The 25,737-nt window shown below is 44.3% G+C and overlaps 1 protein-coding gene across 2 annotated transcripts; it reads left to right on the top strand.

Annotated features, from left to right (window-relative positions):
* Positions 1-5,554: 5,554 nt before the first annotated feature.
* On the top strand, positions 5,555-20,332 carry Gpkow (G patch domain and KOW motifs). 2 transcript variants are annotated; one of them, NM_001109381.2, is made up of 11 exons: positions 5,555-5,819; positions 6,939-7,096; positions 7,200-7,324; positions 10,384-10,493; positions 11,754-11,967; positions 14,819-14,951; positions 15,584-15,722; positions 15,916-16,039; positions 16,131-16,200; positions 17,544-17,629; positions 17,719-20,328. In NM_001109381.2, the coding sequence occupies exons 1-11, from the start codon at positions 5,650-5,652 to the stop codon at positions 17,851-17,853; spliced, it is 1,464 nt and encodes a 487-aa protein (NP_001102851.1). In that variant the 5' UTR covers positions 5,555-5,649; the 3' UTR covers positions 17,854-20,328. The 2 variants fall into 2 exon arrangements, with proteins under 2 accessions (NP_001102851.1, XP_063136369.1); XM_063280299.1 differs by lacking the exons at positions 5,555-5,819; positions 7,200-7,324 and having other exon boundaries at positions 17,719-20,332.
* Positions 20,333-25,737: the final 5,405 nt, after the last annotated feature.

Here is a 25,737-nt window from a genome sequence, read left to right as displayed (position 1 = left end):
TAAAATTATGCACCACTACCACCTGGCTAGTAAAAATTGAAAATTCTCTTTTTTTTTTCTTGGCTTTTTTAAAGGAGTCATTACATCAGGTCAACATAAGATAGATGTTACTGCTTAATCCATTTACTTAACATTCATCTCATTATTTTGTAATCTTCATAATTAAAAAATGGTACCGGAGAGTTGGTTTAGAGGTTAAGAGCACTGGTTGCTCTTCCAGAGGTCCCAAGCTTGAGTCCCACCTAACAATCCTTTGTAACTCTGGGAAACCTGATGCTTCCATGGGCCGCAGGCACACACATACATAGAATGATGGCGACAGTGGTGGTGGTGGTAGTAGTAGTAATAGTATTGTAAAAATACTTTATGACGGATTAGCAGGAACCGGAGTTACAGACAGTTATGAGCCTTCGTGTAGGTGCTAGGAATCAGATTCGAGTCCTCTGGAAGAGCAACAAGTGCTCTTAACAACTATTTTTTAGCTCTAGCTGGCCCAGAACTCAGAGATCTGCCTGCATCTGTATCCCACATTCTGGAATCAAAGGCATGCACTATTATACCCAACTTTATTTTCTTTAGGAAGGTGATAAGCTAGTTTCTTTTTTAAAAAAAAAAAATATTTATTTACTTATCATGTATACATCATACAGCTTTCTGCCTGCATGTAATGCACCTTCAGGCCAGAAGAGGGCATCGGATCTCATTACAGATGGTTGTGAGCCACCATGTGGTTGCTGGGAATTGAACTCAGGACCTCTGGAAGAGCAGACAGTGCTCTTAACCACTGAGCCATCTCTCCAGCCCCAATAAGCTAGTTTCTTATTAACTTTTTTTTTAAATTGTATTGAGCTAAGCATTGCAATGTACTCTTTTTAAACCATTTTTTTTTTTGGTTCTTCTTTTCGGAGCTGGGGATCGAACCCGGGCCTTGCGCTTCCTAGGCAAGCGCTCTACCACTGAGCTAAATCCCCAACCCCCTTTTAAACCATTTTTTAAAAAGATTTATTTATTTTACGTACGAGTACACTGTAGCTGTCCTCAGACACACCAGAAGAGGGCATCAGATCCCATTACAGATGGTTGTGAGCCACTATGTGGTTGCTGGGAATTGAACTCAGGACCTCTGGAGAGATGGCTCAGCAACCAGTGCTCGTTTCTGCTGAGCCATCTCTCCAGTCCCACACTGAACTACTTTTTTAATCCCAGCACTTGGGAGACAGAAGTAGGAGGTTCTCTGAGTAAGAAGCCAGCCTGGTCTACAGAGCAAGTTCCAGAATAGGCAGAAATACGTAGAGAAACCCTGTCTCAAACAATTATTTCATGTTTATGGCTGTTTTGCTACATCTGTGTCTGTGTACTTGGTGTGTGCCTGGTGCCTAGTAAAGAGGCAAGAAGTGAGTATCTGATCCCCTGTGATGGCCATTCTCAGTTGTCACCTTGACTACATCTGGAATTAACTAAAACCCAAGCAGTTGGCAACACCTGTGAGGGAGGGATTTTTCTTTTGGACTTTTGTTGTTCTTGTTTGGTTTGTTGGTTGTTTTTGTTTTTGTTTCAAGACAGGGTTTCACTGTGTAGCCCTGTCTGTCCTGGAATTCACTCTGTAGACCAGGCTGGCCTCGAACTCAGAGATCTGCTTGTCTCTGTCTCCCAGTGCTGCACCACCACTGCCCGGTGGAGGGAGGTTTTCTTCATTAAATCATTTAAAGTGGGAAGACCCATTTCTAATCAGGATCTTTGAGGTGGGAAGATCCACTTTTAATCTGGGCTATGCCTTCTGTTGGCAGCCTTTATGAAGGACCTGGAAGACGGAAACTTGCCGTCTTTGCCTGTGCTGCCTTTGGAGGTAGATACCACTTCATCTGTGACAATTTACCTCAGAGGCAATGACATCATTGAGAATAAAAACAGATACCATCTTTAAATTATCCGTATCAATTTGGTAGTAAAAATATCAGGGTAGTGAAGTGGCGCCACCTATGGTTCGAACTACAAGGCTGACTGAGCCAACAAGAGTGAGTCTAGGAGCTCTGGGCCAAATGAGGCAAATATGGCAAGAACCAGTCTCTTCAAGCAAAATGGAAAGGCCATCATGGTGGCACAGACCTTTAATCCCAGCACTTGAAAGGCAGAGAGAGGTGAGTTGGAGGTTAGCCTAGTCTACATATCAAGTTCCAAGTAATTTAGTGTCACAAAGTGAGACCCTTTTTCAAAAAACAACAAAATAACACACACACACACCAAAAACAAAACAACAACCAAACAACAACAACAACAACAACAACTAACCAGGCTTAGTGGGTCACATCTGTAATCCCAGCTTCTAAAGAGGCTCCGAGGCAGGGGGATGATAAATTCCAAAACAGCCATCCAGGTTGTGTAGCAAGAACCTTTATTGTCAATAGCAAAATAACAACAAAAGTCTAACTAAAAAAAAAAAAAATAAACCTTTAAATAGATAAATTAAAAGGAAGTTACTAGCTTAGTGTATTATAGCCCCAGCACTCAGGAAACTCAGGAAGAAGGATTGTCCATGCATAGTAAACTCCAGACCAGTCTGAGCTATATAAGGTGACCCTGTCCCAGAACCACACATACAAAAAACCCAAATGCATTGGCTCATTCCCGTAAATCCACTGTGGTGGTTTGAATAGGTTTTGGGCCCCATAGATTTATGTATTTGAATGCCTGGCCATAGTGAATAGCACCATTAGGAAGTATGACCTCACAGGAGAAGGTGTGGCCTTGTTGGAGGAAGCATGTAGCTGTTTAGGGAGGCTTTGAGGTCTCCTATGCTCAGGTTCTGGAGAGTGTGGAATTAATTCTCTTCCTGGCTGCCTTCGGATCAAGAGGTAGAATTCTTGGTTCTTCCAGCACTATGCCTCCCCAGATGCTGCCATGATCCTCACCATGATGATGGTGGACTGAACCTCTGAAACTGTAAGCCAGCCCCAAGAAAACGTCCTTTATAAGAGTTGCCTTGGTCATGGTGTCTGTTCACAGCAGTGGAAACCCTAACTCTGTCATTCACATAAGCCAATAAAAAACAGATTTTTAAAAGAGAAAAAAAAGACTTTAAAGAAAAAAAGTACTTTGCATTAATGAATAATTCTGCTCCCAGAGGCCATAAGTTATTAAACAAAAATCCCACTGCAAAGTAAGTGCTCCTATGGTCAGGGACCGTAGGTCCTGAAAGGGAGGAAGCCAATCGATGTTTTTACTGAATGGACACGTTGTCAAACTACTTATTAGATATTTGTATATTTGTTTATTTTTGTTTTTTCTTTTTTCTTTTTTTCGGAGCTGGGGACCGAACCCAGGACCTTGCGCTTGCTAGGCAAGCGCTCTACCACTGAGCTAAATCCCCAACCCCTGTTTATTTATTTTTGAGACAGGTTTCTCTATGCAACACACTCAGAGATTCACTTGCCTTTGCTTCCCAAGTACTGAGATTGAAAGTGTGCACTGCTGTGCCCCGCTCTAAATATTTATGCTTAAGACCACAGATTTATTTTGTCCGCAGTGGTGAATGCAGAGCCTCAGAACAAATCAAAGTGAGGAAAAGAAGTGACTTTGAGTCCTCAGTCCTAATGGGATATTTATGTCATGCACACACACACACACACACACACACACACACACACACACACACACCCAGAGAGAGAGAGAGAGAGAGAGAGAGAGAGAGAGAGAGAGAATGTTGTATAAGAGCTTGAAGGATAGAGGGGAGTGTAGTGAAAGACTAATCTTTTGTTTTTTGTTTTTTGTTTTTTGTTTTTTGGAGCTGGGGACTGAACCCAGGGCCTTGTGCTTGCTAGGCAAGCGCTCTACCACTGAGCTAAATCCCCAACCCCAAGATAAATCTTTTGGATGTGGCATGGCTGTAGTGTTTTATAAAAATATAAGGAGGAGAAGAAATATGTTTGAGGGATGTGCAGTCAGGTGTGGGGGAAGGGGGGTTTCTCCATGGCCCATGCTGAGGCATCCCTTCCCCCTGACGGACCAGCCACATGGCGGTATAGTATAGAATAAGGCATGGGGAGGGGAGTTGAGAGGGTAGTAGAGACAGAGACAGGCAGAGAGGGAGGGAGGGAAAGAGAGAGAGAGAGAGAGTAGAGGCAAGCCATGAGCATGTGGAGAGGGAAGGGAGAGGAATGAGGAGAGAGGGGGAGCAGGAGCAAGAGAACAGAGCAAGAGAGAGAGGAGGGGGCAAGCAGCCGCTTTTATAGTCAGTTTGGCACACCTAGCTGTTGCCAAGTAACTGTGGGACAGAGTTTAGAGTAAATGCTAACAGCTGTTGTCCTCGTAAACAAAGCAACTCGTCAAACCATCACTGATGGGGAAAAAGTACAATAGGCCCCTTCCTCCCCTGCTGAGCCATCTCTCTAGCCCTGCCTCTGAAATTCTTGTCCCAAACTTATAACCTCAGACTAATAGCGAAAAGTTAACACAACAAGCTTTATTGGCGTTATGTTCTTCAAAATAACTGAGCTATATTTTTAAAAATCAGTAAAGACGGGGTTGGGGATTTAGCTCAGTGGTAGAGCGCTTGCCTAGCAAGCGCAAGGCCCTGGGTTCGGTCCCCAGCTCCGAAAAAAAAAAAAAAAGAAAAAAAAGAAAAATCAGTAAAGACAAAGACTAAAAAACTAGCACTAAAGACTACAGAAGACAAAGGAGGCATACAATTATATTGCAGTGTATGAGATATCAAAACTGGATCCTAGAAGGAAAAAATGCTTAATTAACAGAATCGCACCCAGGGATAGGGGTGTGGCTCAGTGATTAAAAAGAAGCAACATTATACAAATGTTCATCTCCTGTTTTGGATAATTTATAACACTGTTATGGAAAATCTGTAATGTTATCTTGGTCAAAAAATATGGGGGCTAAGTATGAACAGTTGTGCTGCTCTGGCTGGGGGAAAAAAGCAACTGAGTCAAGCAAAGAGGCTTCAACCCAGAAGGTCCTGGCTCTTCATGCCAAAAACCAGAAGACACTGCCTCATCCAAAAGCTCAAAAGGGTTAGAAAAGTGCAACATAGAGATTATGTGTAACAAAGGCACTTTACAAGAAAGCATAAGAAACTGGGGAATGGGAGAGAAAAAAAGAAATTAAAGGAATACAGATTAATGGTACAGTGCTTCCCTAGACGAGGCCCTAAGTTAAATTATTAGCACTGCAAACTGAACCACATCCCAGGTACAATCCTGGTTTTTCACCTTATTGACACTTTCTACATCAGTAAGATTCACATTGTGGAAAAGCACATTAAATTATGTGCTTGTCAAATACAAGATTTATTTATTTTGTTTTGTATATATAAATATTTTGCCTGTATGTACATCGTGTGCGTACATGTCGGAAGAGGGTAGAACTGAATTCCTAACGGTTTAATACCCAGGAATAACCTAATCAATCTTCCACCGCGACTACACCACTAAGAACTACATTTCCCGGAATGCTTAGTACGGCACCTTACTATGACGTTTAAAGAGTTCCCAAGCTCTAATTCCTGTTTCCCACGGCTTCAAGGCACCTGTTCTTGAGGCGTTGCATTCTGGGATAGATTCTGGCGTTCCTGGGCGGCCCTTAAGGTACTAGAGTTAAACTTCCCAGCAGGCAGAGCGCTCGCCTGGGACTCGAGCCAAGATGGCGGGCCGTGAGAGTCCGCCACCGGCTGCCGCGTCCACAGCTCCGATTTCTTTCGGTTTCACTCGCACATCTGTCCGGAGGCGACTGGCAGACCTCGGAGACAGCGAAGGACAGGCCCCAGAGAAGAAAGATTTCTTGGCGACTGTGGAAGGGAGGGAGCTGCAGAGGTGAAACGCCGGGTCTTTTCACGTCTTAGAAATCGGTGAAATGGGCTTAAGCGGGAGGGCAGAGTAAGGTGAAACGCCGGGTCTTTTCACGTTTTAGAAATCGGTGAAATGGGCTTAAGCGGGAGGGCAGAGTAAGAGAAATTTATGCTGGTGACAGTGGCCTGGAAAGCCTGAAACAGCTTCGGGAAATTTATGGAGGTAACCAGGAGTGGCGGCAAATGCCTGTAAGTCAAGACCTGGGAGGCTGGCGCAGGAGGATCAAGAATTGAACGCCAACCTGGGCAATTTGAGAGCCTATATTAAAAAAAAAAAAAAACAAAGAAATTACTAAAATAAGGGCAAGAAGAGGGAGGTTTGTTATGTGGATGAAATGGGGCTTGAGAATCAGAGATATAAATTCCTCAGAGAAAAAGTCGTGTGCCTTTTAAGAAAGGGAAAGGAGGGAGAATGACAGGATTCTTCCTGTCTCAACTGAAATGGTGGGTGCTTCTCCGATTTGAAGAATGAGGCAAAGTCAAGTTTTGGGAGGCCATCATCAGTATAATTAAGAAAGGAAGATCCTAGAGGCCTAAGTGGGGGACTTCTAAACGGCAGTTTATGGGCCTGGAACTAAGAAGCTAGACTAAAGGTGGTGAGTTGTAGGTCATTATGCTTTAAGGCCTAAGAATGATTTGCACAAGACACATTTAAAGCTGGGACCCCGGAGAGAAATGATACATTTGTATTGGTTGTATTTCCAGCACTAGGAAGTTGTACCAGGTTGACTGAGAGTTTATAAGACCAGCATGGGATGCATCGTGAGATGTCTCAAAAAAGATGAGTGGACCTTTAATAGTAACCTGTGGAACATGGTCCATAGGGCTAGGCATTGATATTTATTTTGTTTGTTTGTTTCTTTCTGGCCATTGTTTATTTTCTTTGTTTCTTGATATTTTTACTTTATTTAGAGGGGGTGTCAAGACAGGGTCTCTCCATGTAGACCAGGCTGGCCTTGAACTCAGGGATCCTCCTGCTTCTGCCTCCTGAGTGCTGCTGGGATTAAAGGCATGCATTACCACTACCCGGCTGATATTTCTACTTTCTAATATGTCTACAACCCTTTTTCTCTATCCACATCAGTGTGAACCCTCCAGAAGCTCCAAAGGAGCTGGTTATCCCATTGATCCAGAATGGCTCTCGCAGGCAACTGCTGTCCAAGAACCCTAAGCCCTCAGAAACAAGCACCGTGTTGACGTCAGATGGTGTGTTGTCCCAGGCTGTGAAGGAACTCATTGAGGGTGAGTGAAAACCTTCCTCTTTGCTCTGCCCTAGTGCAGATAGAAGGGGAAGAAGTTGGAAGGATAGGGTATGGCCTCATTGATCCCTCCCATTCTTCCTTAGAATCCAAGAAGTCTCTGGAGGAGAGGGAGAATGCAGGTGTTGACCCCACGCTCACTATCCCCATGATCCAGAAAGGATGTACTCCCATTGGGGAAGGAACATACAGCGAACCTCAGGCTGAGACAGTGAGCTGTCCCTTTGCCTCCCTCCTACACTATTCCTTCTACCCTGTCTGCCTAGTCTCCTTGCACATAGCAGGGAAAGTGTGTGTGCATGTCCCAAAGCCCTGCCAATTAGCCTTTCCTCCTTCCACCCTTATTAGAAGCATTAACAAAACAGAAAGCAGGGTGTTTAAAAATGTACGTGAATGCTGGGATTATCTGAATGAGGTAGACAACAAAGTGGACAGGAAATACAAATGCCATGAGGGTGTACACTGTTTGGAACCACATTTGTCTGTTTCCTCTTTCTTTTTTCTTTGTTCTGATTTTAGCCTGCAGTGTTTGAGGAGCACTAAGGAAACCTATTACTGGATTGGAATGAATGGGGAGGGAGTGGGCAGTAGATGAAGGCAGAGGGGGCCAGATTAGAAAGGGCATTCTGACCCACAGAGCAGACTTTTGTCTTTTACTATGAGTGGAGTGAGAGCTAAGGGGAAGTCTTGAGCAGACAGGGTTAGAACAGGGTCCCCTTTGTCTGCCCTGACCAAAAATGACTAGGAAGTGAAGGTAGGGCAGGAAGGGAGTAGACTAATCCAGAATAGAGGTCGTAAGGATACACACACATAGAAGTGACTGGAGTGAGAACTGGAAGGGTAGTTAACATTTAGTGAGAGAAGAATGATCAGACTGGGGACTCCGAATGGCAGCAACAACCCAAGAAACCCACCCTTGTGGGAAATCAGTTCTGAGGCATCTTGCAGTGTGCCGAGTAATGATAAAGGAATGAAGAAATGACAACAGATGAGATGGAAAATGTGTTTGTAGAAATAAAGTTTGAGCTCAGCTTCTTAATGTTTTAGCTTTTTTTTTTTTTTCTTTTTTCTTTTCGACATAGGGTTTCTTTGTGTAACAGAGCTCCTCTGGCTGTCCTGAACTCACTTATGTAGACCAGGCTGGCCTCGAAGTCACAGAGATCCACCTCACTCTGCCTTCTGAATGCTGTAATTAAATGGGCCTGGCTAGTGTTTTAGCTTTTATTCATAAAATGTTTGTGATACACCCTCTCTTTCAGCTAGTCTCAGTCTTCTGATGTGCTTGGCTTTCTTCTTTTTGAGACAGTTCTATGTAGTCTAAACTGGCCTTGAATTCACTCTGTTGCCAAAAATGACCTTAAACTTCTGGTCTTCATGCCTACAACCCTGTCAGGTCTGCCCCGCCTTTTTTGAGACAGAATCTTGCCGTATCCGTGACTGTCCTGAATTTCTCTGTAGATGAGGCTGGCCTCAAACTCACAGAGATCTGCCTACTTCTGCCTCCCAAGCCCTTCCCTGGGCTAAAATACCTGTTACTGAGCTCTGCTTCTTGCTTGTACTTCACTTTATCCTGTTCCAGCCTTGACCTCAGTTCTCTAATTTCCATTTCCAAGCCTGCACACCCTGTCCATCTCAGGTGACCACAATTCTATCCATCCTTCCTCTCAGCTTAAAATCCTTGGAACCAGTCTTTGACTTCCCTTTTTATTTCATATCCTGCACATAGCCTATCAGTAGATCCTGAAGCCGATAGCTTCTTGTCATCCTCATTACTAGCATCCTGGGCAGAGGCAACATCTGGACTAAGTTTCTCATGGGTCTTTCTCGGGGCTTCCATGTGACTCTTGATCCCATGACTCTTGGCCAGCTCTCATTAATTTACCATTTCTACTTCCCCCTTTCCTGTTGATTTGCATGATTCTTATCCATACATGCAAACCTTACCACAGGTCTGTTTTGTATTTTGTGTGTGTGTGTGTGTGTGTGTGTGTGTGTGTGTGTGTGTGTGTGTTCTGCAACAGGGGTCTCACTGTGTAGCTCAGGCTGGCTTTGAGCTCACAGAGATAGATAAGCTGCTCCCACCTCCCAAGTATGGCCTTTATTTTTACTATTTGGAGCAGTCTTCTCATCTCCTCATCTGTTCTTCTATCTCTTATCATTGCTCTGATTAAATGTCATGTCAGTGGCTCTCCTCTCCCTTTGAATTCCCCTAACCAAGTATTTTTGGAGTTTGGTTTTGGTTTTGAGATTGGGGTTGGGGGGAGGGCAGTCCTAGCATGTTGCCCAAGCTGGTTTCAAATTCTTGGGTTTAAGCCAGACTCCTCTCTCACCTCATACATTGCTGGGACTACTGGACAGTGCCACTTTATTTTTAAATGTATCACCACTTGATATATCATGTTTTCAGAACTTGATTTATTATACGTCTTAACAACTAGAATATAAGTCCCAACAGAGGTTTTCCATTTTGTTAGTTCCTTATCCTCAGCACCTATATAAAATAGCACTTTCCACAGAATGGGTCCTTTAAAAATGTTTTGAAGGCATGTGTATTTTTATTTCACATGGATGACTTTGTGTGTGTGTGTGTGTGTGTGTGTGTGTGTGTGTGTGTGTGTGCGTGCGCGCCATGGTTTTTAACTGTTGACTTGTCTTTCCAACCTCTATAATAGGTTCTTGGTGCATATTTGTTGAAGCTGGGTGTGGTGGTCCATGTCATTAATACCAGCACTTAGGACACAGGGGCAGGCTGATCTCTGAGTTTAAAGCCAGCCTGGTCTGGTCAACTTAGAGAGTTCCAGGATAGCCAGGGCTGCATAGTGAGAGCCTGTCTCAAGCAAACAAACAATGGGGGAGAAGGGGCAGTAGAGCAATGGCTCAGAGTTAAGAGCACTTGCTCTTGTAGAGAGCCTGGGTTCAATCCTGACACCTATGTGGCTCACAACCATCCATACCTCTGGTTCCAGGGTATCCAATGCTCTCTTCTGACTTCCACTGAAACCAAGCACAACACACATCATGGACATACATAGATGTAAGCAAACCATTCAGACACATAGCATAAAATAACCCTAAAAAAGGTTTTATTGTTACTGAAAGACTTGGGGATGGAGGAGCACAGTGAGGAATGCTAAGAAATGAAAAGTGGCCTGCAGGCTGGCCAGCCAGGGCTGGAGAAAGTCATCCCGTGAGTGGTCAGCAGCAGATGAGCTGCAAACAGAGGGCCCATCCCAAGCCAAGCCTGACTCTGTTCTCCTGCCTGACCAACAGGTGCCGGAAGAAGCCGACTATGAGGCAGTGCCTGTGGAGGCCTATGGGCTGGCCATGTTGCGGGGCATGGGCTGGAAACCTGGCAAGGGCATCGGCAATACATTCAGTCAGTGAGTTTGCTGGGAGGTATTGGGGAGGAAAATGGGTATAGACAAAAACCCTATAGTTACATTTCATTTAGAACCATCCAGATGGTTATCTCCCTCACCAGTTCAGTAGTCACCCACTACTGATCCAAACTGTGGTTTCCACAGACCATAGGTTCAAGCCTTGTTATTCCAAAAGAACAAACCAAAAAGCAAACGACCTCAGATTTGCCTTCAAAACACTAAGAAGATCTCTTTGTGGATCAGTTTCCTCATCTGAAAAATGCAAGTGGTACTGACCTCACAGGTTTGTTGCAAGAATTAAATGAATTAAATGAAGCACACATAATAGGGTTTAGTTGCTGGTAAGCGGAAACTAAACATCATTACTCTTATTTTATAGATTTATAATCCTTTTGTTGGGTTGGCGTGTAGCCCAGTGATACAGGGTTGCCTAGCATGTAAAAGGTCTTCTATCCCTAGAACTAAAAGCAAAATTCCTTTGCAGTTGTAAATCCCAATGAATTCCTAAGTAATTTGGTAAGCCAGATATGACTATGATCGACAGTGGACATTCTTTACTGTTCCCCTTGCTCTGTGTACATATTATATAATTGCTTCTGTACAGATACTAATATATTTGTTTATACAAACCTAACTTGGCACTTGTAGATAGTAGCAGTAAAAGTATATGGGACAAGTTAATTTACTTAACCTAAATGAAATTACTATGGGGGGGTGTGTGAAAGTGAAGCTCAATGTTACAATATGCTTATGCATTGAAACCCTGGATTTAACCGCTAACACCACAAAAAAAAAGAAAAGTCGGTGTTTTTAATAGCTCAAAAAGTTCTTTTTTTTTTTTTTTGGAGCTGGGGACCGAACCCAGGGCCTTGTACTTCCTAGGCAAACGCTCTACCACTGAGCTAAATCCCCAACCCCTCTCAAAAAGTTCTTATGTGATATCAGAAAGCATGATTAAATATAGATGTGGGGCTGGTGAGACCGCTGGGCAGGTAAACCTGATGACCTCAGAACTCAGGTGCCTGAAAGAGAATAGACCCTCCCACCCCCAAGCAGTCCTCCGATTTTCACATGTGTGTAGTGGTGCACAAGCATATGCAAGTAAGTCAAAAATTAAAGCAAGTATTTCTGAGGTGCGTTTGGATGCTGGAAGGGTTGCGTTGGAGGCCTGTACTCACAATCTTTTTTTTTTGGTTCTTTTTTTCGGAGCTGGGGACCGAACCCAGGGCCTTGCTGTACTCACAATCTTATTCTCTGCAGGGTAGTGAAGCCCCGAGTCAACTCTATAAGGCCAAAGGGCTTAGGGCTGGGTGCCAACCTGATGGAGACTCAGGCCTTGGCCTCCACTGGCTCTCACCACCCACCAAGACCAGATGGGGATCGTGAGAAGGATAAGGAAGGCCAACCTCAAGGGCTGATGCATGGAGGAGCTGTGGTGGTCCTTTCTGGCCCTTACCGGGGCCTCTATGGGAAGGTAAGAAACAACATGTCCCTGAAGCCATGTCACATAGCAGGGAAGATGAATTGGGGGGCTGCAGTGAGGAAAAATGGTGCCTAGGAAAAGGTGTCATGGGTACATGACTATAATCCTAACACTTCAGACACTGAGGCAGGGAGCTCACAGACTCAAGACCTGTATCGGTTACATAGTAAATTCAAAGGCAGGCTAACAATTACTAAAGTAAAATAATAATTTTAAAGGAATAGGGATCTAGCTCAGTAAGTAGGAAGAGGCACCTAACAGGGAAAAAAAACATAAGAAAGAAGCAGGCTATAGTGGAACATACCTATAATACCAGCACTCAGGAGACTGAGGCAAAGGAATTTCCCAGAGTTCAAGGCCAGCCTAGGAGACCCTCTCTCAAAAATAAATAAAAAAACCACAACCAATCAGAGTTGGGAAGCCCAGTCCCAAGGGATCCAGCTACAAAACACTCTGAACCTAGGGTTCAGAGAACATTGCAGAAGAGGGAACAGAAAGACTGTAAGAACAGTGAGGAGTTTGCTATGGTAGTGCTCTTAACTTCTATAGTCTAGGTCGGCAAATAACTCCAAACCTATTCTCATGTCAGTAACCCCAATTAAACTCAGTGGGACACTATAAAAATGACAGGGAAGGAGAGTGGCTGTGAGGGACGGGAGCAAATGTGAGAGCGCCAAACTCCATCACATGCACATGCCAGAACTAGTCAGAGTCGGGTAAAACATGTCCGCAAAGGAGGGCGACTTAATGAAAAGGTGTCCACTAGGGGTAAGGAAGAGAAGTTAGCTGGGGTCACAGATCAAAATATAATATATGCATATGTAAACAATATCAAATAAGTATCGCAAAACAAGAAGAGTATCTTCTTAGACACACCTGGCTCTAACCTGGTGAAGTTCAACAGGAAAAGGAGGCTAAATACCAAAGGATGTTTAATAAAGCCTCATCTTCCTAGGGAAGAGCACACCAATGGGTTGGTCAGTGCCGAACAGCCCTGAAAATGTACATACAGGTAGCAGTATATGGACTGAACAGGTGATATTTTGGAGTGTGTGTAGATGCATGGAGAAAGGGAGGAAGGGGAAGGGAGAAAAACAAGGGATGGACATGGTGGCATTCTTGAGAGATTGAAGCAGGATTCAGGGCTATCCTGAGCTTTGTAATGAGTTCAAAGCAGCCTCAGGTATTTAGCAAAACCCGTGTCCATAAAACAAGGGGCTGGGAGATAGCTCAGTAAAAAGGGTTTACTACGGGGCTGGGGATTTAGCTCAGTGGTAGAGCGCTTACCTAGGAAGCGCAAGGCCCTGGGTTCGGTCCCCAGCTCCGAAAAAAAGAACCAAAAAAAAAAAAAGGGTTTTCTACCCGAGCTTGAAGACCCCAGGAAGGTGTGGCCACTGCAAGGTCTTTTTGAGCCTCAGTTCTCAACGAGAAGGGAGAAAATGCCATATCCTACAATTTCCACAAAACTTAAGTATTAAAGCTGAAGCAAGCATGCAAACCCAGTATCTAAGAAACCAAACAGGAGAAGTGCAAGTTAAGGCCAGCCTGGGATGTATGATAAATACTAGTCTAGCCTGAACCCTATCTTGAAAAAAGTGAAAGCTGGGAGATGTCTTGGTGTGTAAAGTGACTGACTAGCATGCCAGCACGAGGACATGAGTTTGGATCCCCAGCACCCACATAAAAACCAAGCATGCACGGCATCTATAACCCAGAGCTGAGTAGAGATTCTAAGTGGGTCTCTAGGGTTCATTGGCCAGCCAGCATAGCTGAATCAGTGAGCTCGGGTTTACTATCTCAGAAGAAGATGGAGGCTGGAGAGTTGGCTTCACGGTGAAGAGTATGTGCTGCTCTTCAGTGGGCCTACGTTCAACTTCCAGCACCCACTCTGCATGCAGCTCACAACTGTCCAGTCCCAGGAGATCCAACACCCTTTTCTGGACTCAGCAGACATCAGGCATGCACGTGACATGGTGTACAAACACATACATGCAGGCAAAAACATACTTGCACATAAATACCAATTTCAAAGAAGTAAGGTGGCTCACACCTTTAATCCCAGCACTTAAAAGGCAAAGACAGGGGCTGGAGAGATGGCTCAGTGGTTAAGAGCACCGACTGCTCTTCCCGAGGTCCTGAGTTCAAATCCCAGCAACCACATGGTGGCTCACAACCATCTGTAATGAGATCTGATGCCCTCTTCTGGTGTGTCTGAAGACAGCTACAGTGTACTCAAATATATAATAAATAAAATATTTTTTAAAAAAAGGCAAAGACAGGCAGATCTCTACAACTTTGAGGACAGCCTTCTAGTTCTAGGCCAGCCAGGGCTATCTACATCTACATAGTTTTGTTTTTTAAGAAATTTTTTTTCTCTTTTAGGGTGAGGTTGAGGGTGAGGTTTACATAGTTTTTTTAAAAAAGGAAAAAGCATAGGTGATGTACATTTAAGGAATGTACCTGCTGTCAACATCTGTCCTCCACACACATGTACACACGGCACACAAACAGCAGGTATGTGCATGTGTACCACATATACACGCAAGTCTTCATTTTACGTTTTGCTAAGGGAGACACAGAGACATATACCTGGTCCCATTTCTCAGGAGTCATGGTTTGAGAGAAGAGCCAAAGGAACCATGCCTGGTCCTAATCACCAAAGGTCACGATGTACATTTGGGCATAATGGTGTGCACCTTGAATCACAGTACTCAAAGACTGATGGATCTCCCAAGTTATAGGCCAGCCCCGGCTACCTAGGTAAGGGCTTGATATTTTAGGCCTAACAGCAGTAGTCCATTTACCCTCTGCCTTCTCCTTCACTCCTTCCCTCACACCTTAGGTAGAAGGCCTAGATCCTGACAATGTACGAGCCATGGTTCGGCTGGCAGTAGGCAACCGCGTTGTGAATGTTAGTGAGTATTGCCTGCGGCCTGTTTCCCAGCAGGAGTTTGATAGCCACACGTCGAAGCCAGGTGAGAGTCTGAAAACTGGAGACTTAGAGAAGCATGGTGACAGGCAGGCTCTCAAGACCTGTAGGGAGAAGGGGCACTGTCTGACTTCCAGTCAGAGGTCAGGGATAAGAAGGGACAAGAGTAGTTTATTTACTTTTTGTTTGGTGGTGCTGGGATTAGAACCCAAAATCTTGACAGTGCTAATCAGGCTCTACGAAGGAGCCATACCCTCAGCCTAGTTTGTTTAGTTTAACTGAGAAGAACTTGATCTAATACTGTATATCTTCATCCTCTCTGAGCAGTAAGAAATGGATATGGAATTCAGTTTCTACATCAAGAAACTGGGTCCTCATGTATTTAGAGTGGCGGTCCCCTCTTTTGCTAAATATGAAACTAGAGTTAAGGTGTGAGCAAGGAGTGGTGAACAGAACAGTGATGGTTGTGGGAGGGGCAGCTTGGAGGTGCCTGCGGCTCTTCGTCCACTCTTGTGAACACCAGGCAGTTGACTCTGTTGTCTTTGTTATGGGCCAGGTAGTTGAGAGGGACTTCTTGAAGGAGGTGGATAGAGAACAGGTCCTTTGCCAGGAGGACAATGACCCTTGGAAGGAATACAGCGAGGCTTTCTTCTTGCTGTCCCTATACCCCTTGAACAGGCCATGTGAGCAAAACTTCCACAGAGCAGCAGCACAGAGCAACTGGAACAGCCTCATCAGTGAAGGCCCTACAGAATCAGGAAGACTCAAAGAGGAGGCAGAAGGATTCAGAGAAGAAGCGGAAACACTCTCCTGACCGGTAGGAGCTGGTCCACTGGGCTTGCATGGTATGGGTGGCTCAAGCAGTCAGGGAAAACTTCCAAGGCAAAGCAGGGCATAGAAGCAACTGGGAACAGCAGTAGGGGTGGGTTTTACGGCATGGCTTTTGAAGATAGGCTGGCTGCAACATGGGTGTGACAAAAAGGTAAGCTACATTCTGGCTTTCTCCACAGACGGGATGGACCTGTGCCCAAGACTGAGAAAGCGGCGCCTAGAAACAAGCACTGGTTACACAGGGACCTACGTGTGCGGTTCATTGACAAAGTGCACAAGGGTGGCCGCTATTATAACACCAAGGTATGATTTCCACAACTGGAGACCCCTTCCTCACCCAGGACTGGACCCTTTAACTTTCTAACATCTTACTTCTATCTCTTCATCTCTCTAGATGACAATTGAAGATGTCCTGAGCCCAGGTACTTGTGTGTGTCGGACGGATGAAGGCCGAGTTCTAGAAGGTAAGTCTGAGCAGTACCTGGGATGTTCCTCTCTTAGAGAATGATAAAGAAATGGCCTATTTGAGGAGCTGGAGAGGTGGCTCAGTGGTTTAGAGCACTGGCTACTCTTCCAGAGGACTCAGGTTTAATTCCAAGTATCCACATGGCAGCTCATAACTGTCTGAAACTCCAGTTTCAGAGGCTCTGTTCTGACATCTGTGAACAGCAGGCACACACACGGTGTTACAGACATAATAACATCAAGCAAAACACTCATGCACATAAAAGAAATGAATCTAAAAAAGCTTAAGGAAAGGGTGCATTCTAGTTCCTGGGAGGCAGGGCCAACCTGGGCTGCAATGTAAAATCCTATTTTATTTTTTTTCTTTTCTTTTTTTTCGGAGCTGGGGACCGAACCCAGGGCCTAGCAAGCACTCTACCGCTGAGCTAAATCCCCAACCCCCTATTTTATTTTTTTAAAGATTATTTATTCTGTATAAGTATGCTGTAGCTATCTTCAGACACACCAGAAGAGGGCATCAGATCCCATTACAGATGGTTGTGAGTCACCATGTGGTTGCTGGGAATTGAACTCAGGACCTCTGGAAGGGCAGTCAGTGCTCTTAACCGCTGAGCCATCTCTCTAGCCCCCAAGATCTTATTTGAAAAAGAAAAGAAATGGAGGTTGGAGAGATTGCTCAGTGGTTAAGAGCACAGAGGTCCTGAGTTCAATTCCCAGCACCCACATGGTGGCTCACAACCATCTGTAATGGGATCTGATGCCCTCTCCTGGTGTGTCTGAAGATAGCGAAGTATAACCACATACGTAAAATAAGTCTTTAAAAAGAAAAGAAATGGAGAAAGAGTGGGGGTAGTACAAAAAAGAAAAGAAGAATCTCGGGCCAAGAGCTACGAACCTGGGCAGGGTTGAGGTTTTTGCTAGGCCCAGCATCCTCTTCCAGAGCAGATACTTCCTAGAGAGGGATAACCTAAACCCTATGTATTTTCCAGTTTGTGCTGTGCTTTGCCCTGGACTTATCTGTATTTTGATGCTAATTCCACTGACCCAAGGACAGCTGCCTAGTCATATTTTTACAAGTTTGTCCCTGTCAAAACTATTGCCTTTACGGGAAGAAGTGTACTGAAACCCAGGACATAGTTTCTGTAGGAAAATGTTCGTGTATGGTGGTTATTTCTATGAACTACTCCTTGGTTTTCTCACCTGTGAAATGGGTAGAGTGGGACTCCATCTATCAACAGTCTATAAGAGTAGCTTTAATAAATATTAGCAAAGGCCTCTCTGACAGGATCTGGCCAGCCTGGCCCTTGCTGTGGACTTCATTCCCCTCTTTTCTCATCTGTAGGTGTGAAAGAAGGCATGCTGGAGACCCTGGTTCCCAGGGGAGAGGGCCACCGCGTGATGGTGGTACTGGGACCACATGCTGGAAAGGTAAGTCCTATGTCTGAAAATGAGAGTCTGGAGATCACATCAGTGAGGATCTGGGCTGACCTCGCTCACTCTGCCCCATCTGTCCTCAGGTGGGACTTCTTCTGCGTCGGGACAGAGCACAGAGTCACGCTATGGTCCAGCTTGGGAGAGAGAATCAGGTGGTGGAGCTCCACTATGATGCCATCTGCCAGTACATGGGCCCCGGTGACTCAGATGAAGACTGACACATGGACCATTGCCCGTCACTCAGGCTGTCACTACTTTTGTTACAATTTATAACATGCCAGAGGAAGATGGGAAATAATTGTTTGAGATGCAAAGATGGGGATGTGACTAGATAGAACAGGCTATTTACCAAAATTTAGAGCATAATAAAAACCATTTTCAATGGTGAAAGGTTGAAATCAAAACCAGTATGTGAACTGTAAATTTGGGTGGGAACTGAGATAACAGAAGTAGAAATACTTCGTTTCTTAACCTCATTTCCCTGCTGAAGGTGCAGGGCAAGTTAGATTACCCACTCAATACATAGCTCACCCTTGGAACTTAAGAACTATGAAGTCTATCCCCAAACACTATCGAATCTGCAATGCCACATCTCAGAACAACTTCCTGAGTTTGGGTCTTGAATGGCCTTCAAAGGCCCATATCTTTTTTTTATAAGATTTATTGTATGTTGCTGTTGTTGTTGTTGTTGTTGTTGTTGTTGTTGCTTTATGAGAGAGAGAGAGAGAGAGAGAGAGAGAGAGAGAGAGAGAGACTGTGAATATAAATGAATGCTTTCAGAGACCATGAGTGTTGAGTTCCCCTAGAGTCGAAGTTATAGGCAATTGCAAGCTGCCTAGCATGGGTGCTAGGAACCAAACTGAGGTCCTTTGGAAGCGCAGTAAGCACTCTTAACCACTGAGCTACCTCCCCAGCTCATATGCCACATGGTAAAGGATTTGTGCTCAAGACTGTACTACTAGCATATACTTTTGACCTTTGAAAAATAAAGGCCTGGGGGAGATTACTTAGGTCATGACTTAGAACCTCTAAAACTGATCCAAATAATACCTTTCCTCCTTATAATTTAATTACGGCTGGAAGTTTGTCAGAGGAAGGGGAAAGTAACTCTTATTCCCATTGACAACTCTAGTAGGAACATCTGTTTCATCCTTGATCCAGGGAAGACCTCCAGGATTGTCCCCGAGCTGATGATGCACTGAAGAGAAAGGGATACTTCTGCCCACGAATATGATGGGTTAGTTCCAGTTTCCAAAGGAGCTAGTCACTTTAGTCCAGAACACTGCTCAGGTTAAAGGTATTTCTGACTTATGCAGTTTCTCTGCTTACCCTAGGTACATTCTTAAAAAAGAAAAAAAGGGGGTTGGGGATTTAGGTCAGTGGTAGAGCGCTTGCCTAGCAAACACAAGGCCCTGGGTTCGGTCCCCAGCTCCGAAAAAAAAAAAAGGTTATTGTTGAGAATCCTGAACCTTTTTCCTGTTCAATGGTTAGAGAAGAAAAGTCAGAGACTTAGACACAATTGTTTCTAAATCATCTCTAAATCATATACATACAGATGGATGATACTTGACTTAGATCTGGGCCACAGGTAAAAAGTTACCTAACTTGTCAGACTGTGGCACACACTAAAAACACTGAAAAGAATCGAAACACTGCAGAACAGGATGGTACTGGTAAATGTGGCTATTGCTGGAGCTCAGTATTGGTACATTTGCCTAGCATATGTAAATCCCTGGGTTCCACATTAGGGGGCGGGGGAGGAAATTGCTGTCTCTGTTGAACAAGGCAAACTGAACTCTCTGGTCAAAATGAACAGACAGAAAGATGTGAGTCACACCGAGTGCAGTGGCCCATGTCAGGAATCTAGCACTTGAGAAGCTGAGACAGGAAAGTCTGAGCTTCACTGCCCTTTCATCAAAACCTAAAAGGAAATGTGCTAAGTGTAGTAGCACACACCTTTGATCCTAGCACTCAGGAGACAGAAGTAGGCAGACCTCCATAAGTGCAAAGCCAGCCTGGTTTACACAAGCTCCGGTCCAGCCAGAACTCATTGGAAGAACCTGTCTCAAAGAAGAAATAGGAATGTGTGGCTTTTTTCCTTCCTCTTGTCCCTTTTATGTCTCTCTCTTACCTAATTGCTACATCTAAGACTTTGATACTGTATCACATAAGATAGGGGAGAGTGGACATCTTGTTACTGATTTCAGAGAAAATGCTCAGTGTGTCTATATATAATATAATGTTGGCTATAGATTTATTGTATATAGCCATTATTATTTTGACATATTTCCATGTATTCCAACAGTTTCCAGAGCTTTTATCACAAAAATATGTTGAACTTTGTAAATGGGTTTTCAGCATTCACTGAACTAATTCATGCTTTTCTGTTCGTGAGTTTGTTTATATGCTGTATTCCATTTGCTGATTTATGTAAGTTGAAACACCTTTGCCTTTTGGGAATGATGCGTACTTGGTCATAATGTGTAATCTTCCTAATATATTCCTAGATTCAGTTTGTAAGCATTTTGTTAGGAATTTTTTTAACGTAACATTTTTATTAACTCTGCAGGAATTTCACATTATGCACCCTGATCACACTTCCCAGTCCTTCCATGTCGTCCCCCACCCTACTTTGTGACCTCCCCACCAAAACAAGTTAAAATAAAAAAAATAATAACTAAAAATTAGAAAATAAAACTAAATCTCACTTGTGTTATCTCTATACTCACTGGAGCATGGTCAAACTCTCAGTGGCCTGCCTCCTAAGTACAACTGAGTCCTTTCCATCTAGGCTATTACTTTTGGGGAGTTGGAATAGGGGTTGCCACAGAAGCCTTCCATGTCCTTTTGTCTTAGCTGTGCATCTGCAGTCATCAATATCACAGCAAAAGTAGCCTCCCTGCTCTTCACAGCAAAAGGTCAGATGATGGGCCTTCAGTTTCTGACAGTAGCACAGACCATGAACATGGCTCCTGGCTGCAGTAGGACCACAGATCCAGCCAGACAAGGCCCATCCAGCAACAAGGACACCAACATGGCCTTGGGTGGCAGCACAGACCACGAATAGCCCCATGGTCTTCAGTGGTAACATGGGTCACAGACATCAATACAGACCCTGGCAGTAGTAGGAGCACAGACATAGCTCTCATCAGCAGTACATGCCAGATATCACCACGGCCTCAGATTGTAGTGCAGGCCACTCAAATCAATATGGTCCCCTTGCTACAACACAGCATGGATATCTGCATGGTCCTTGATAGGAAAATAGGCCACAGACATCAACACGGCTCCCTGTTTTTGCATCTGTGTTCATCAATTTGCTCTGTGGATTTCTGTTCTTTATTTTTCCTTTTCCTTTTTTTGTAGTTTCTTTACCTGGTTTTGGTATCAAGATGATTATGTCCTCTAGCTATGATTCTTAAAAGACCCTATTGAGCCCACTAGAAAATTTGTGATATACACTCAAAATAAGTTGTAGGATACAAAAAAGCATTGAAAATAGCATTTCAACACTCAGAGGCAGGCAGGTTCCTGTGAGTTCAAGGCCAGCATGGTCCACATAGTCTACTTATCCAAGAAAGAAAACGGAAAATATCCCATTCAAAGTAACTCCCCCCAAATAAGTAGGAATATGTTTATCCAAAGAAGTGAAAGAATTCTACAAAGAAAATTTCAAGATATTGAACAAAGAAATCACAGAAGATAATAGTCAATGGAAAATTATTCCATACTTCTGAATAGGACAGTATCTATACAGCCAAAATTAACTTGCAGAACTATTGTAGTACCTATCAGAATCACCATGTCATAGTTAACAGATTTAGAAAAAAAACAATTCATATGGAACCACAAAAGTTCATGTATAGTAAAAGCAATTATACTGGACCTGCGGTGATAAAGACAGTGGTACTTGAGGGGTGAAAGCAGATATCCAATAAAGTAGGGAACCAAGAAATAAAATAGCTGGGGTTGGGGATTTAGCTCAGTGGTAGAGCACTTGCCTAGGAAGCGCAAGGCCCTGGGTTTGATCCCCAGCTCCAAAAAAAAAGAACCAAAAAAAAAAAAAAAGAAATAAAATAGCTAAGCTATACCCACTTTATTTTTGACAAAGGAAACAACATTCTTTGCAAAATGAATCTAGGAGTTAGATGGTTCTGTGGTTAAGAGTATTTGCTGCTTTTGCAGACAACCGGGGTTTGCTCCCAGAGCCCACATTGGATGACTTAGAACCTCTATCAAATGTCATAATTTAAAGTCTGAAAGACTCAAATGTTTAGAAGAAAACATAGGAAATGCCTAAATACCTTTCAAGGTATTGGCTTCCTTCCTTCCTTCCTTCCTTCCTTCCTTCTTTCCTTCCTTCCTTCCTCCCTTCCTTCCTTCTTTCCTTCCTTCCTTTTTTCTTCCTTTTTTCTCCCTCCCTCCCTCCTTCCCTCCTTTTCCCTCCCTTCTTTTTCCAAACATAGTCTTAATATATAGTCCTAGAACTCACTATGTAGTCCAGACCTCTGCCTCCTAAGTGCTGGGATTAAAGGCATGCGTCACCATGTCTGACCCAAAGAACTTTTCTTTTTTTTTCTTTTTTTTTCTTTTTTTTTTTTTTCGGAGCTGGGGACCGAACCCAGGGCCTTGCACTTGCTAGGCAAGCGCTCTACACTGAGCTAAATCCCCAACCCCCACCCCAAATTTTCATTTGCCCCATATAGAACATAAAATATTATTCAGCTCTAACAAAAGAAGTTAAAATTTTTGCAGAAAAATGAATGGACTTAGAATGTGTATTATGTGAGGTCTCATAATCTCAAAAAATGCATGTTTTCTTGTATTTGGAATCTGTAAGTAAATAAATACACACTGGGATACAGTATATAACAAGGAAAAGAACAGGAAAGGCTAAGTCTAAGAAAGGACAATGCAGGTAATGGACGTGAGTTACGAATCAAGACATAAAGCAGTTTGCTTTTTCTTTCTTTTACATCTGTAGGTGTTTTGCGTGTGCTACATCTGTGTACTGCTTGAGTGCCTGATGCCTGTGGAGACCAGGAAAGGGCTTCTGATCCTGAAACTAGAGTTACAGACAGTTGTGAGTCACCTTTGAGTGCTGAGAATTGAACTGAGAATTGCTCTTCCCTGCTGGGCCATCTCTTAAGGCCTTATTGTTGTTATTTATTCATTTTCTTTTAGGGGGTGGGGAAGATGTGAAGACAGGGTTTCACCAGGTTTCTGTCCTGGAACTCAGTATGTAGACCAGGGTTTTCCCAAACACATAATTCTGCCTGCCGAATTTTCCTGTTTCCCGAGTGCTTAGATAAAAAAAGTTGGGCTCCCGATTGTTATTTTTATAAAACATCGAGTAATGTTCAGTACTACTCCAAGCTTCTCCCCGCCCTCCTCGGTCGCTCCTATATCTCAGTGCTCAGCGGGTTAGGCAGGAGGATATCCTTGAGTTTGAGGCGAATGTGGCCAGCATGGTATGTTCGAGGCCAGCTTGGACACACATAGTATGCGACCCTGCCTCAAAATTAAAAGCCAGGTCGCTCCCAGCAAGTCTTCCCTGTCACAAACGTCTGTGGTCTCAGGACTGAAACCACCCTGAAAATCTTTGTTCAGGGAAGTATCCACTTCAAAGCCTGTGACGCTAGCATGGATCAAACCACTGCGCGTGGCCCGAGGGGCGCCCACGTCTCAGCCCCTGCGGCCCGGCACAAGCACGGCCGCCCGGACTGAACCACAGGGGTGTCGGGCGTGGGGGGGAGATCGGGAGCGGAGCCGCAGCCGGGGCTCGCGCCACTACGGAGGGCGGCCATCTTGGAACGGTCCACTTGTTGATGGGGGAGGAGCGAGGAAGCGGCGCCTGGCCCCAAACGACCACCGGTCCGCTCGCCACACGACCCCGTCCTGGCCTTCCGTTTGCTGTTTGACTCTGGCGGATGGCAGGATCGAGTCGGCGAAAGGACTCTGTCCCACCCTCCACGTTCACCAGCTTTCCTCTGACCCCCTATCCTTCCGTTTGGAACCTTTTCCCAAGGCATTCGCTCAGGCCATTGGCTCGGGAGCTATCCTGGTGACTTCTGATTGGCTTGGGAGTCTGATTGGCCTCCGGTCAGATGACGGCGGGTCTTTTCCTTTCTGAGGCTGCGGCCCTGGGAATAACGTGGCTCCGCCCCCACCCTTGCGCCAAGTTTCGGTTGACTGCCTCGGTGCATGCGCAGTGATTGCCGATGATTGGGCATAGAGCGTAGGTCTTAGGTTCAAATACCACGTCAAGTTGGTGGTGGGTAAGAGGTCAGCGGAGGGTACTTGTTTTCTGTTGAAGCTCTCATCATAACTACTTTTTTAGGTAGTAGATTAAAAGTTATCAATCCGGGGTTGGGGATTTAGCTCAGTGGTAGAGCGCTTGCCTAGCAAGCACAAGGCCCTGGGTTCTGTCCCCAGCTCCGGAAAAAAAGAACCAAAAAAAAAAAAGTTATCAATCCTATTATGTGCATGGTTGAGCACACCTTAAATCCCAGCACTACAGAAGCAGAGACAGGCTGAATTTTGAGTTCAGAGTCATCCTAGTCTACCTGGTTCCAAGCCAAATGGGTGCACGGTGTTAGAAACAAGCAATAATCTTGGCCTTGCATAAAGGGACACTCAAATGGAAAGAAAGGTAGCTAGGCAAAGTAATTCTTTGGAGCTCACGGGGAGGGGGAGCCAGTGCAGGTGGGAGGCAGCAGTAAAAGAGTGCTAGACAGCAAACCTGGGACAACATGGCTACTGTCATTTGTTCCTGGTGTAGGTGTTGACTGCATTGTATCCCATTGCTGGGAACTTGACTTCACAATCTGACACAATCGACTAACCAAAGCTAAGGGGAATGGAAAAGTCCCAGAATATAAGCCCTTGCCAAACTAACTACTTTTGATTCAAAAGAAACAACATTTCTCACTATTCCCCCTGTTTATTGTGCTTCTTTTTTAAACTTAGCAAACATATGTTGACCTTTTGATGTCTCTAGTAGGATTACATTACTGTTCTAAGTTAAACTATTAAATGCACCACTCCTTAAGGTAGTGGATCTCAACCTTCGTCGTACTACGACTCTTTAATGCAGCTGCTTATGTTGTAGTGACCCCCAAACATAAAATTATTTTGTTGCTACCTCATAACTGTAATTTTACTACTGTTATGAATTGTAATGTATCCGTTTTCCAGTTGTCAAGTTGGGGTCCAGTTGTGCGTCATGACCCACATGTTGAGAAACCCTGGCTTGAGGTCAGTATGCCTCCCAAAGGGCAGTCCTTTCTTTGATCAAGCAACTAAGCTGGCTCAAGTAGAATGGGAGGTTTGCACCCTGTCCAGTAATTCTATTACTTGACTAGAAAGAAGTTTATCTTCACAAGCCTTTGCTGCTATTTACTATTGTCCCCTGTAGAACTGTTTACTGTTGTCCCCTGTGGAAGGGTTGCTGTAGAACTGTTTATTGTTGTCCCCCGTGGAAGGGTTGCTGTAGAACTGTTTACTATTGTCCCCTCTGGAAGGGTCACTGTAGAACTGTTTAGGAGCCAGAGGGCAGCTTCCCCAAACACATAGGCATGTCTAGTCTTGGGCAAAGAAGCAGCTGCCAAAAGGAACAGATATTTTTGTCTTTAGAAAAACAGAAGGAGAGAGAGAGAGAGAGAGAGAGAGAGAGAGAGAGAGAGAGAGAGAGAGAGAGAGAATTATTTTTCCTAGGCCTTTTTACTTTAAATTGTCTAGCCAATTTCTACCTCCCGTTCACATCATCCCCCTGCCTCAGAAGAGGTGCCTCTAGTTGCCATTATGGGATTGGAGTGAGGACTATCTGGCTTTCTCCAGTTGAATTTTTAGTGTTGGGTGTGGCATTTTGGGGGCACCCTGCTGGAGGGTCTATCCAAAAGACCCAAACTGTCAGAAGATAGGAAAGACATCCTTAACTGGGGTCTGGGAGAAAGAAGTAAAGGCAAGAGGTAGGGTAGACAGGTAATCAGGAGAAGCCAGAATATGGGAATATGTCACATCAACAAAGTCCATTAGGATTTCTTGATGGGCTCACAAGAACACCCATCTACTGAACTCCTTGTTTTTTACCCAAGGCAGAC

The sequence above is a fragment of the Rattus norvegicus genome, chromosome X (genome assembly GCF_036323735.1).
Source record: "Rattus norvegicus strain BN/NHsdMcwi chromosome X, GRCr8, whole genome shotgun sequence".
NCBI lineage: Eukaryota > Metazoa > Chordata > Mammalia > Rodentia > Muridae > Rattus > Rattus norvegicus.
This window is presented reverse-complemented; position numbering and strand designations above follow the sequence as displayed.